General features: G+C 37.4%; 1 protein-coding gene across 2 annotated transcripts in view; it reads right to left on the bottom strand.

The window, feature by feature from the left end:
- Positions 1 to 14,480, bottom strand: part of CLIC4 (chloride intracellular channel 4) — an 84,636-nt gene that overhangs the window by 59,429 nt on the left and 10,727 nt on the right. The window contains exon 2 of one of the 2 annotated variants that reach the window (XM_060016507.2): positions 10,310 to 10,368. The exons of the other annotated variant lie outside the window; for it this stretch is intronic. Coding sequence (XP_059872490.1) covers positions 10,310 to 10,312 — 3 coding nt within the window. The 5' untranslated portion in view covers positions 10,313 to 10,368. The remainder of the gene's footprint in view (positions 1 to 10,309; positions 10,369 to 14,480) is intronic. 2 annotated transcript variants of the gene reach the window in all.

Raw genomic sequence — 14,480 nt, 5'->3', positions numbered from 1 at the left:
TACTAAGAGAGATGACAAGCAGCACCTACTTTAGATAAGATGGTCATAAAAGATCTCTTAGACCTAAAGAATGAGACGAAGCCAGCCCCGCAAAGAGCCGGTATGACTAGATTGCTATAAGTACTAGAGAAAGTGGTATTGGGAGGGGCCAGATCATGAAAGACTTTCTAGACCAAATTAAGGAGTTCAAACTTACATTCACAGAGGGAATAATTTTTCATTCGTTTAACAAATGTTTACCAAGTACCTACTATGTAGAAAGAAATCATCCAACACAATGGTTAACAGCAAGGATTCTGAAGGCTGAAAGCCTGGGCTGATATATGGGTTCATCTTAACCACCTGTATGATATTGGGCACTTAACCTCTCTGGAACTCAGTTTCCTCATATGTAATATGGGAATAATACCTACTTCACAGAATTATTATGAGATTAAATGTTAATATATCAAAATCTCTTATAATATTGCTCAGCATGTGGTAAGTGCTTGGTAACAAAGTATGTGCCAAGTAGAGAATATATTCCTTACTTCACGGAGCACGCACATGCGTGCGTGCGTGCGTGCGTGCGTGTGTGTGTGTGTGTGTGTGTGTGCTGGGAGGGGAGAATATGCCACAGAATGGGATAATGGGATACCCCTGAAGGGTTTTGGTGGGCGGAGGTATATGAAGGTAAAATCGGATTTCAATTCTAAGACAATAAATAACACTTGCTACCATATGGAAAACAGGTTGGGGGCATGAAGCTGATGAATAATGGAAGCTGGGATGCCTACTGTAATAGTCCCAGTGGAATGTGGCTTGGATTAGGTAGAGGCAATGAAGATGGAAAGAAATGCATAGATTAAATTGAACTGGGAAGGGTATAATCCTAAAGAGTTGTGGATGGTTTGGATGTGGTAACTGAGGGAAAGAAAGAAATCAAGTACCTCCTAGATTTCTGGTTTGAGCAACTAGGTAGAGAAAAGCCTCAAGATGGAGGTGAGGGTTTGTCTGCCTATATTTTGCTGAAGGAGAGAAAGAGAAATCCCTTCAAGAGATAACTACAGAGCTATAATCTTGGCTTGAAAATATTTCTCAGGTGTGGGAGGCTACAAACCAAAATTAACATTGCTTATATCTCAGGACAGACTTGGGGAAAGGTAGAAACAGGGGTATTAACTTTATAGACCTCTGTACTGTTTTGTTTTTTTTTAGATTTAAGAAAGTTTTTAAAGAAAATGTTTATACATGATAATCTTATTCCTGCCCCAATCACTGTCAAAATATTAAGCTGTTTAAATACGACAGCATTTTTTTCAAGCACTATGAAGAATTCAAAAGAAATTCTGAATACAAAGCTGTTACTCAAAAACTACTAATGGAAATAACATAGGGAATTAATGACAGTTGAAAAAGATTCTACTAAGTACTACTTTTGTTCTCTGTTACATATTTGAACTGTATGCTGAAAATGAAAACAAAGGCTCTAATCCATACTAGAATCAAATCTGAAATGTTTCAGCCAGAATCGTTTGTTAAAACTAAGTGCCAGATATACAATGACCGGACTTTCCATCTAAGCACAACAGAACCATAATGGAAAAAACAAGCTCTGCTGGAATGTTTACATTCACTCATCAAAAGCCTAAAATAGGAGGAACAAAGTCTATTATCTCTTCAGAACAAATTATAACCCATATAACTAAAAATACTGCACGATAAGAAAGAAAAAAAAGATAGCCAAAGGTATAACCCTTTTTATTGTCTGGATCGACCTTGACTCTATTCCCTATAAGAATCAACTACAATAAATGAAAATGCTGCCAAAATTGCCTGCAAACAAGTTAATAGCCAGTGTTTAATTTAGCAGCTGATTTCTCACTCAACATGCACTATTTGAAAGGGCTTTATATAGATACATTAATCCTCACAATACCCACATGAAGTTAGGTATTGTTTTCCTCATATTTCAAACAAGGAAACTGAGATTTAGAGAAACTGAGTAACCTGCCATAGGTCACACAACTGAGGAGTGGTAAAACTGAAGTCTGAACTCTAAGTCCATGCTATTAACCGCTTTTACAGCTTCTAACACCAAGATAAGAAGGAAATGCTGGAATTGTACCTGTTAGTCTCATGATTTGTGTGGTACAACCACCAACTCACACAGATGGACACGACTATTATCAAGTAAGATAAGTTACCTGAACCACAACCATTACAATGTGATCCAGAATTGTTCTTTAAATTTTCTAGCAGCCATATTTTAAAAAGAAAAAAAAAAGTGAAATTAATTTAAATATTTTATTCAATATATCTAAAATATTATCATTTGAACATATAATCAACATAAAGTTATTACATTCTTTTCTTTGTACTAAATCTTTGAAATCTGGTATATGTTTTATACTTAGAGTACATCTCAATTCAAACAAGCACTTAATAGCCACATATGGCTAGCCACGTATCATATAGACAGCACATGGCTAGAGAAAAAGCCTCTGAACAACAAACACTAACGTATGTCACCAAGACCATGTACTAAAGGTCATGTACCTGACTCATCAACTCAACATTCAAACTCTCAGAAATTATTTACTCTTATTTCAAACAAACTTTAACAAGTTTATCTGGCTTACCCAAAGCACAAAAGATTACAATAGAAAATTAAAGGAAATGGGCTGCATCAATAGAGACCAGTTGACAAAGGAAGACAGAAAACACACAGAAACACAACACGTACCCATGCATGCATACACACAGGAGATTCAAAAAGCACAACCGCTGAGGCCATTCAGCAGAAAGGCAAAAATAGTCTTACATACCTCAATAGTTCCTTAGGCCATCATTGCATTACTGAATTTGTATTCAGAATGCTGACACTGACAGTTAAATTCAGCATTTTAAGAAGTCAAGGAAATATTAGTATATTTTAGAAATATTTTCATTTAAAATCAATTCGAGAACTCTACACTATTTTTGCAAATATTCTATAAATCTAAAACTATTCCAAAGTTATAAAGTTAATTTTAAAAATCAATTTGAAGCTTTTAGTATGGCCAAGTAGTTCCCATAAGATCAACCCTTTGCCCCCATAAAAATGATAACATCTAGACAAAAAAAAAACCACTTGGGGTGAACTACACTGGAGAATGAACATAAGCAAGCAGATGTTGGATGGAGTTGATAACTGCAAGGGAAATACACTGGACAAGTTTCCCCAATTTTTATCTTTTAACCTTGTGCCATGCAGGGCAGCTAAAGTTCCAATGAACGATTCACAGTCCTGCTGGCTTGAAGAACCAAAGGACAGAGTTTAGAGAAACCATCACCACCAGAAAATAATGTCGAACACCACAAAAAAGAGAACCAGAGAGGGGGAGCCCTAAAATCTACACAAAACTCTCTCCAGATATCTGGCTGATCCCTGGCGTACATATGCATAGGGCAGATTCCAAGTAGGCCAACTAAAAGAACTGAACTGAAATTTGAGCTGCCACCCACCAGAGAAGAGAGAGTTTTTCAGTTTAAGTTCAGGAGAGGGAGAGGGAGAGAGAGAGAGAGAAAGAGAGAAAGAGAGAAAGAGAGAAGAAAGAAAGAAAGAAAGGAAGGAAGGAAGGAAGGAAGGAGGGAAGGAAGGAAGGAAGGAAGGGGAAGAAAGAAAGGAAGGAAGGAAGGAAGAACGAAAGAAAGAAAGAAAGGGAAAGAGAAGGAAGGAAGGAAGGGAGGGAGGGAGGGAAGAAAAAGAAAAGGGAGACAGAAAGAGAGAGAAAGAAAGATAGATAGATCAATACTCTTCAGAAGAACATAACAAAATCCAAAGTTTCTACTGATACAACTTATCATTCACAATATCAGAATACAATCCAAATGATTCCCCATAAAAACAGGAAAACATGACCCATTCTCAAGAGAAAAAATAATCAAGGAGATACACGCTAAACAGACCTAGATGCTGCATTTTGCAGACAAGGATTTTTAAAGCAGTTATTATAACTATGTTCAAGGACACAAAGGAAAATAAGCTCATGATAAAGAAAGATAGGAAATCTCAGTAGAGAGAAACCACAAAAAAAATAAAATGTAAAATTCTAGAATTAAAAAATACAATATCTGAAAAGTTTTAAAAACCACAAGATGAGCTTAACAGTAGAATAGAGTCTATGAATGTGAAGACAGATGCAAGAAACTACTCAATCTGAAGAAGAGATAAAAACAAACAAGTGAAAAAATCAACAGAGCCTCAAACACCTACGAAAAGATCAAAAGGTCTATATATATATATATATATATATATATATATATATATATATATTTTGGCGGTACGCGGGCCTCTCACTGTTGTGGCCTCTCCCATTGCGGAGCACAGGCTCTGGACGTGCAGGCTCAGCGGCCATGGCTCACGAGCCTAGCCGCTCCACGGCATGTGGGATCTTCCCGGACCGGGGCACGAACCCGTGTCCCCTGCATCGGCAGGCGGACTCTCAACCACTGCGCCACCAGGGAAGCCCTCAAAACGTCTATATATTTAAATAGAGTCTCAGAAGGAGAGGAGAGAATGAGGCAAAAAATTTTCAAGAAATAACAGCTGAACTTTTCCCAAATTAAGACAAATTTACAGATTCAAGAAGTTTCATTAACATCAAGTAGGAATAATATAAAGTAAGTCACACCTAGGTATATCATAATTAAAATGCTTAAAAAGCAAAAAGAGACAATCCTAAATGTAACTAGAAAAAAAAACTACACTGCATACAAAGGAATAATGATTCAAATGACAGCTGAATTCTCATCAGAAATAATGGAGGCCAGAAAACATGGAACTACATTTTTAAAATACTGAAATAAAAACAACAACAAAAATCACCCCAAAATCTTACATCCCACAAAAATATCTTTAAAGAATGGAAGTGAAATCAAGACATTTTCAGATAAAACTATGTAGAATTTGAATGTGTGACATTTAAATGAGTTAATTTCAGGAACACAGAAAACTAATTAATGTTTATTATATTAAGGCATGATTATATTATTTAAAAAAAGAAACAGGTGCCCTGTACAATTACATATTCTCACTTTGGTCACATACAAAAAAATGTATCTCAAACTTTTTCAGTGGCTAAGCCTCATTCTTTTAACATCTTCTAACCAAAGATAAACTCACTAACTGCCAGTGTTCCCCTGCTTATCAGCTGAAGACAAATATGTTAGAGCGGGTCGGTGAGTGAAATTCTTATGCAAGGCAAAATCCAGCAGCCCACCTCCCCTAAGGGCAAGTTAAAAATATACATGCTGTAGTATAAACTAAATTCAGAAAGAGTCCTGGGAGAGAAAGAAAACAATTAAGTGTTCAAAAAATACTCCTCCTCCCCAATCTGCGCTTACAGCAACTACCTAACTTTAGCGCGGAGCTATTTCTCTTTATCAACAAGTTCCCAGACCAAGCAATTTTAACTAGAAATTCCATCAAGAGGTCAGCAGTAGAGTCAAAAATTTCTCCCTCTGTAAAGAATCTAAATTCTCCAGAAAGTTTTTAAAGAGATTACACTTCAGGTAAATAAAAGGAAAATGAAGAATTCAGAGGATAAATGAGATTTGTGAGGGACTTTAAAAACAATTACATGGGGACTTCTCTGGTGGTCCAATGGTGGAGCCTGTCTTCCAATGCAGGGAACGTGGGTTCGATCCCTGGTCGGGGAACTAAGATCCCACATGCCGCAGGGCAAGTAAGCAAGCGTGCCTCAACTAGAGAGCCCACATGCTGCAAACTACAGAGCCCATGCACCCTACAGCCCACGCGCCACAACTAGAGAGAGAAAACCCGCACGCCACAACTAGAGAGAAGCCTGCACACCACAACTAAAGATCCCGCATGCCTCAACAAAGATCCTGCGTGCCTCAACGAAGATCCCGCATGCCTCAACAAAGACCTGATGCAGCCAAAAAAGAACAATTACATGACGCGGTTATGCACAGAAAAATGGCTATAAAGATACACATTACAGCACTGGTGGTTTTTTTCTTAAGCTATTTATTTATTTTTCCTTTTTTTTTTTTTTTGTAATTGAAGTACAGCTAATTTACAATATTGTGTTAGTTTCAGGTGTTCAGCAAAGTGATTCAGTTATATATATATATATCAATATTTCAGATTATTTTCCATTATAGAATATTACAAGATATTGAATATAGTTCCCTATGCTATACAGTAAATCCTTGTTGCTTATATACTTTACATATAGTAGTGTACATATGTTAATCCCATACTCCACCCCTCCCTTTCCCCTTTGGTAACTATAGATTTGTTTTCTATGTCTATGAGTCTGTTTCTGTTTTGTAATATATAGATTCATTTGTACTATTTTTTAGATTTCACATAAAGTGATAGCATATAATATTTGTCTTTCTCTGTCTGACTTACTTCACTTAGTATGATAATCTCTAGGTCCATCCATGTTGCTGCAAATGGCAGTATTTCATTCTTTTTATGGCTGAGTAATATTCCACTGTGTGTGTGTGTGTGTGTGTGTGTGTGTGTGTGTGTGTGTGTGTGTACCACATCTTTGTAAACCAATCATCTGTTGATGGGCACTTGGGTTGTTTCCATGTCTTGGCTGCTGTAAATAGTGCTGCTATGAACACTGGGATGCACATATCTTTCCAAATTAGAGTTTTCACCTTTTTCAGTTATATGCCCAAGAGTGGGATTGCTGGATCACATGGTAGCTCTATTCTTAGTTTTTTAAGGAACCTCATACTGTTTTCCATAGTGGCTGCACCAATTTACATTCCCACCAACAGTGTGGGAGGGCTCCCTTTTCTCCACACTCTCTCCAGCATTTATTATTTGTAGACTTTTTGATGATAGTCATTCTTACTGGTTTGAGGTGATACCTCATTGTAGTTTTGACTTGCATTTCTCTAATTAGCAATGTTGAGCATCTTTCCATGTGCTCATTACACTACAGTATTGTGTTTTTTAATTTAATTTTTATTTTATATTGGAGTATAGTTGATTTACAGTGTTGTGTTAGTTTCAGAGGTAAGCAAAGTGATTCAGTTACACATATACATATATCCATTCTTTTTCAGATTCTTTTCTCATATAGATTATTACAGAATATTGAATAGAGTTCCCTGTGCTAAACAGTAGGTCCTTATTGATTATTTTATATATAGTAGTGTGTATCTGTTAATCCCAATCTCCTAATTTATCCCTCCCCACTACCTTTCCCATTTGGTAATCATAAGTTTGTTTTCAAAGCCGGTGAGTCTGTTTCTGTTTTGTAAATAAGTTCATTTGTATCATCTTTTTAGATTCCACATATAAGTGATGTCATACGATATTTGTCTTTCTCTGACTTACTTCATTTAGTATGATAATCTCTAGGCCCATCCATCCATAATGCAAAGGACATTATTTCATTCCTTTATATGGCTGAGTAATATTCCATTGTATATATGTACCACATCTTCTTTATCCATTCCTCTGTTGATAGACATTTAGTTTGCTTCCATGTCTTGGCTATTGCAAATAGTGCTGCAATGAACACTGGGGTGCATGTATCTTCTCGAATGATGGTTTTCTCCAGATATATGCCCAGGAGTGGGATTGCTGGATCATATGGTAACTCTATTTTTAGTTTTTTAAGGAACCTTCGTACTGTTCTCCATAGTGATTGTACCAATTTACATTCCTACCCTATAGTGTAGGAGGGTTCCCTTTTCCCCACATCCTCTCCAGTATTTATTATTTGTAGACTTTCTATTTTTTATTTTTTTTTGGCCACACCGCACGGCATTCAGGATCTTAGTTCCCCGACCAGAGATCGAACGCATGCCCCCTGCAGTGGAAGCGCGGAGTTTTAACCACTGGACTCCGCCAGGGAAGTCCCTATTTGTAGACTTTTTGATGATAGCCATTCTAACCAGGTTGAAGTGATACCTCATTGTAGTTTTGATTTGCATTTCTCTAATAATTAGCGATGTTGAGCATCTTTTCATGTGCTCATTACACTATAGTATTATTTTAAATTTTGGACCTCTAAATGACTAAGAACAAAGGATTAATAACAACAATAAGCAATGCAAAACTGAAGTCATAAAAATGCTATAGACTATTTTAATATAAAATACTCAAACACAATAAACATATGAATGAATGACTCTGGTATTTTATTTTGGATTATCTATATTTAAATTTTTCATTAAAACATATTACAAAATAAGTTTCTTTTAAAACTGTATATGCAACAACATACTGCAGCTGTGAAAAGTTACTTACCATTTCAATGCACAGGTGCCTTAAATATGATAAAGGCAAATTTTAACTTAAAACAATGCTTTATCTGTTTTATTTTAGACACAACAAAATATTTATCTTTCAGGTAGTTCATTTGGAAATACAATATCTTTCTAGTCAAATAATTTACTCTTGAAATATTTTTCATTTCTCTGGCAAACTGTCCCCATTATCACTGATAATTTTTTTTTTTTTTTTTGCGGTACATGGGCCTCTCACTGTTGTGGCCTCTCCTGTTGTGGAGCACAGGCTCTGGACGCGCAGGCCCAGCGGCCATGGCTCACGGGCCCAGCCGCTCCGCGGCATGTGGGATCTTCCCGGACCAGGGCACGAACCCGTGTCCCCTGCATCGGCAGGCAGACTCTCAACCACTACGCCACCAGGGAAACCCCACTGATAAATTTTATTGGCTCCATTTATATTTGTTTTCTAATAAACTGCTTCCAATTATGAAAATTTAATTATCTGGACCTGACTTTGAAATCTCAAGTCTCAACTTTCTGTGTGGGTCTAAACACCCCAGACTCAGGCTACTTTGGGTACATAAAATAAATCCAGACTAGAATGTTCATCACTTCTAAGAAACACACCCACTTTACAGATGAGAACAACAACTTAAACCTGATCTTTCAGTTATATAATTTGAAGATTCTTGACCTCTAAACCAATCTGTTATTAAGTTTAGATCAATGGCTATCTATCTAGTGAGCAGCTTAGTCATAAAACCTAAATTACAAGTCTCAAATTCAATAACTGAACACTATTTTTATTTCTGGTATTTTACTATGAGTTAATATAGAACACAGTACCAGAAACAGACTTAATACTCTCTTACTTGCCTCTATTCCCAGACTACAGATACCAATTTGTCCCAAAACGTTAATAGATACTTACTGAATTGATGAGTTATCTCCTATATGACAAGATTTGTGTTAGGTGAGAAATAAAAGATGAAGAAAATAATCCCTGACCCCTCATCTCCTGGAATTCACTTTCTAACTGGAACAATGATATGAAGGAAAATGATTCAGATGAGTGACAGAACATGCAACTGCACGGTGCTCCAGACAGATGGTAGGAAGGGTTAGCTCTGCTGAGGAAGCACAAAGATCAGAGAAGGATTCAGAAGATACCTGAACTAAACCTTGGAGAGCATTTGGTTTCATGAACTAAAACCCTTGAACTATGTTAAGATAAACTTTTTACAGAGTTAGTTGTATTTTAAAATATTTCTAATAAAGATATGCTATAAAGGTAGATCATTCTTCTCTTCAGCAGCATAGTACATTGCCAAGTGCCTGAATGTTTTGGCATGCTTACAAAGGGCTCTGTGGAGGAGCACAAGAGCTGAAAACATTTATTGTGGGTAAGAATGCTTTGGAGGGACTTTTAAAAGTCCTTATTGAGGGGCTTCCCTGGTGGCGCAGTGGTTGAGAGTCCGCCTGCCGATGCAGGGGACGCGGGTTCCTGCCCCGGTCCGGGAAGATCCCACATGCCGCAGAGCGGCTGGGCCCGTGAGCCATGGCCGCTGAGCCTGCGCGTCCGGAGCCTGTGCTCTGCAGGGGGAGAGGCCACAACAGTGAGAGGCCCGCGTACCGCAAAAAAAAAAAAAAAAAAAAAAAAAAAAAAGAAGTCCTTATTGAGAACGACCTGTGCTTTCGGCCAGAAATGGGAGATTTCTTCATTCTGTTCTACTACAATACCTGTTCTAACCAACCAATCAGAAGAATCCTATTACTACCTGGCCACACTGAGATCTGACTTAATGATTAAACACCAAATAAACCAAGAAGATACTAAGTAAAACAGATGACAACAAGACAATAAGAGTCTAGCCTCACAGTAAAAATATGTGTGAAAAAGACTTAAGGGTAAAACTAACTAAACAAACAAACAAACAAAAAATAGAGATAGGAAAATAACAAGAGGGTCAAGAAACTAAAATATTTATTACACCCCCTCAAAAAGAGGCTTAAGCGCGAGTTCCCTGGTGGCCTAGTGGTTAGGATTCCAGGCTTTCACTACCATGGCCGGGATTCAATCCCTGGTCAAGGAACAGAGATCCGCAAGACCCGCAGTGCAGCCTAAAAAACAAAAAAAGAGGCATAAGTAACTATTCCTTATACACAAAGCAGAATAGTTTAAAGTTATGTTTGCTTAAAGGAAGATTCCTTATTAAAAAAATTCTTAAGGGACATGGAAGGCTGACCATAGGACTAATCAGTTTCGTGACCTTTTAGTGAGCCAAAAATTAAAGAAAAAAACCCAGATCCAAAAGCACTGGCTGATCTCATTAGCTCTGCTTAAGAAACTTTATAGATGTGACTTCACTCCTGGAATACACATCTATATTTAGTTTATACCTAATATGGATAAAGTCCTGAACTAACAGCCATTTCCTCTCTCCACAAAAAGAAACTTCCTTGCTTTTTTTCTGTCAACAATGCAAAGATTAGTGTAGGCTCCTCTGAAGGGAGAGGTTAAGGAAAAAAAAAAAAAAAACAGTAAAACTAACAATTTAATACATGATTTTTGTTAAACTTGGAACTGTTTGACACTTCTAAACTGGAAAAAACAATCCTAAAATCAAATATGTGATATTCAAGTCAAGTCCCTCAACAAGTTTATAAATAAACCCTTAAAGTACTTTTAAAAATACTAATTAACCAGGCCCCCAAAATGCAAAGAGATGAGGTAATGGAAAGTTTACAGTTTCCTTTCAAATTTAACCAAGAGAACTGGAAGCACCAAACTCATTTAACAACTATCTAGGCTCACCGGTTGTTAGTGTTTTCGAAATATTCTTAAACATTCTCTGAATTCTTTCTTTTTTATTTTTCAGGGTGACTGAAAACAGCAAATAGTGAAAACAAAACTCTGTTAGGTAAAAATTTAAGTTTCAAACAGAGAAAAAGGATATAAACAAATAAAAAAGCTCTTAGCGGTTAAGAGTCAGTCTCTCTGAATCACAAAGACCTTGGTACAAATCCCAGTACTGCTACTTACCAGCCCTGTGAGCACATACAAGAAATGACCTAAACCTCATGTGTAAAACAGTACTGATAGTTCCTATTTCTGAGTTTATATGAGGATTAAATTACCTAACATATGTAAAGGGCTTGGCACACTGTGCCTGAACCACAGTAAGCACTCAATGCTACCTATTATCTTACGACTATTACTCTGACTTTAATAGGAAAACAAAAACCTACTGCTCATTTTTATACACCAGTGTACTCTATCTTATATAGGAATAAATTAAGTAGTTTCAAAACGCTTATAACATTATAAAATGAAGGATTTTTAAGTCACTTTATGATCCTTACATCATCTATCAATTACAGCCATGCCAAAGTTTACCAAAAAAATCAAAGAACAGTGAAATGTAGTAGCACAAGGGAGCTAAGTGAAACCTATATATATGCCAAGATCCATAAGTCAAAAGTACTTCTGCAGAACCACTAGATCCTATATGTTTTAGATTATCCCTCTTTATTTCTTTTATGCTCTCACAGAAAAGAATAAGAAGAAAAAGAAGACAAAACAAAGAAATAAAAAACAAGAAAAACACTCTTGATAATAATGGACTCTCAGCTTTAGCTACAAGTCCAGAAAGAGCTGCTGAGGCAGATGTTCTAAGATGGCAGAGTCCAATCTGACTGTCCTTTAGTTACCTAACAAGTGTCAACAGGATCATGGTTCACTGAAGTTAATTCAGGAATAAGTTCAGGTCTAATCTTGGACTTTTTTTTTGTACTAAACCTGCTCTTCTGATAAACAATGGAAAGTTCCCCACCTATTTGTAACGGCAGACTGGCAGATGCTTCTCACAGTAACATCCTGGAGGTTGAAAGCATATATGTTAAACATACAAACTATCCATGGGCAGTCTTAACTCAGCATTCCCAAAGGTCCATGGGATGACAAGCAAACAATGCTTACTGTGTCAGACACTAAGTGCTTTTCTTATATTAACTCTTTCAATTTTCACAAAAACCCAAGAAGTAAATACTATTACCCCAGTGGAGACACTAAGGCACAAAGGGAGAACTAGGGTTGAAACACTGCTCCAGAACCTATGCTCTTAACAACTACCCTACAACAACAATGTAACACAAAGATCCAGTCTTCCAAATGACACCTCAATTGCCTACTTGAAGTATTAATTCTAATTATCTTCAATTCTGAAATAGACTATTTCAGTGTCTACATAGGGAATACAAATGATACTTCCAGTCCACAATCATCCCCTGGGTCTGACTTTGGGATCTCGAATCTCAAATATTACACAGGACAGAAAGAACCTTTACAAACAACACTGAGGCAACACCATAATCTAGCACACGGGTCCCTGCTGAGTCATCAGGAGAATGACAGCAACTCTTGGGGCTTGTGGGCTGTCAAACCACAAACTTAGGGTCAGAACACAGCTGTGGACTCTCCCTTCAATCTTTTTTACTTTGCAAGGAAAAAAAGGTAACTGTTCATTTCAATCTAAAGTAACAATGATTTTGAGGCTCTAAATCAAAACTGCAAATATGAACTGAGCCCAGTGATTTGCATTCTACTCCCAGCTTATTTCTCTGGCTTCTCTATATGAAGATTTCTGTGAATTTAACAGGCATCTGCTTTTCCCCAATAATGTGATCTTTTATTTCTTCTTTTCCCCCCAGTCTCCTCTGGAATCAACTCTGTTCATGGGAAGAGGGAAAAAAAAAAAGCTTCTGTATATTCCTTCAGCAAATACTTTCTTGAAGAACAATCAAATCAGTTAATACATGTAATGCAGTAAACAGTGCCTGGCACATAGAAAGCACCTCGTAAATATTTATATTAGTTCAAGTAAGTATGAAGTACTCTTCTATATTTCTATCTCATGCATTTGGAAAATGCAACAGAAAAAGTCAGTGAGATTAAGCATCTATTCTAAATATACACAAACCAGATCTTCCTTGCAGTAAAAAGTTCTCCCAGTCAGTGAATTATGATGATTCTCATGGGAAATATTTTCCCCTTTAAGATGATGGTGTAAGTGTTCCTTCCTACATTATAGCTCTTACAGCTGATACTTTTTTTCTTAAAAGCCTTCCCTTGACATGTATCCCCTTCTACCTACCAACCTGTCTCTTCTACACAGCCAAGTTTCTTGTTAGAATTTGGCTTTACTCATTGACCCCACTCTCTTACTTCCTCTTCACTCTTCCACCCACTCTATCATGGCTTCCCCACCACCACTCCACCAAAGCTGTTACTGCTAAGGTTACCGATGACTTCCAGGCTGATAAAGCAAATACACACTCATCTGACTTGACACAACTGGTCGCTTCCTCCTTACAAACTTCTCCTAGTTTCCTTGGTGCCTGGCTCTCATAGTTTTCCTCTTCCCACTACCGCTTGATTGCAAGTCCTCCTAGTTCTCCTTTTCCAGATTCTCGATTCTACAACCCCTTAGTGTTGTGAGTTCCTCAGAACTTGGTCCTGGGCATTCTCCCTATTCTTCACTCCTCCACAGAATGATCTCACACACTTTAAATGCCACATAAACAAACAAACAACTAAAGTATGTGTACACACACACTCACTCACACACACACACACACACACACACACTCAAGTCCCAAATCTCCCTACTCTGCCTAGACTTCTTTCTGAGCATCAGGTCTGTACATCCAACTTTCTACTAGACATCTCGGTCATCTCAAACTCATTAAGTCAAAAACTGAACACTGTCTGCTCCTCCTCCATCTCAATAAAAGGTACCTCCATCAACCAGTGATTCTACTAAAATACTCAAGTCATTTTTCACACTTCTCTCTTTCTCAGAACTCCTTTTTCAGTATCTTCCTATGTACTCCACTTCCAAAATTTATCTCAAATCCATTCTCTTCTCTCCATCACCATCCTAATCCAAACCACCACCATCATCTTTCTCCATCACAACAGCCTGCAAGTAGTGTTCCTTGTTTCCACTCTTGCCTCTCTTCATTTTCCACAGAACGGCTGGACTACTCATCCTAAAATGCAAATCAAATCATGACACTCCGTTTGAGAACTTCCTTTTTACTAAGGATAAAACTCACATGACGGGACTTCTCTGGTGACGCAGTGGTTAAGAATCCACCCGCCAATGCAAGGCACATGGGTTCGATCCCTGGTCCAGGAAGATCCCACATGCCGCGGAGCAACTAAGCCCGTG

The sequence above is a fragment of the Delphinus delphis genome, chromosome 1, assembly GCF_949987515.2.
Source record: "Delphinus delphis chromosome 1, mDelDel1.2, whole genome shotgun sequence".
NCBI lineage: Eukaryota > Metazoa > Chordata > Mammalia > Artiodactyla > Delphinidae > Delphinus > Delphinus delphis.
Note: the sequence above shows the minus strand (reverse complement) of the source record. Positions and strands in the feature narration are given on the sequence as shown.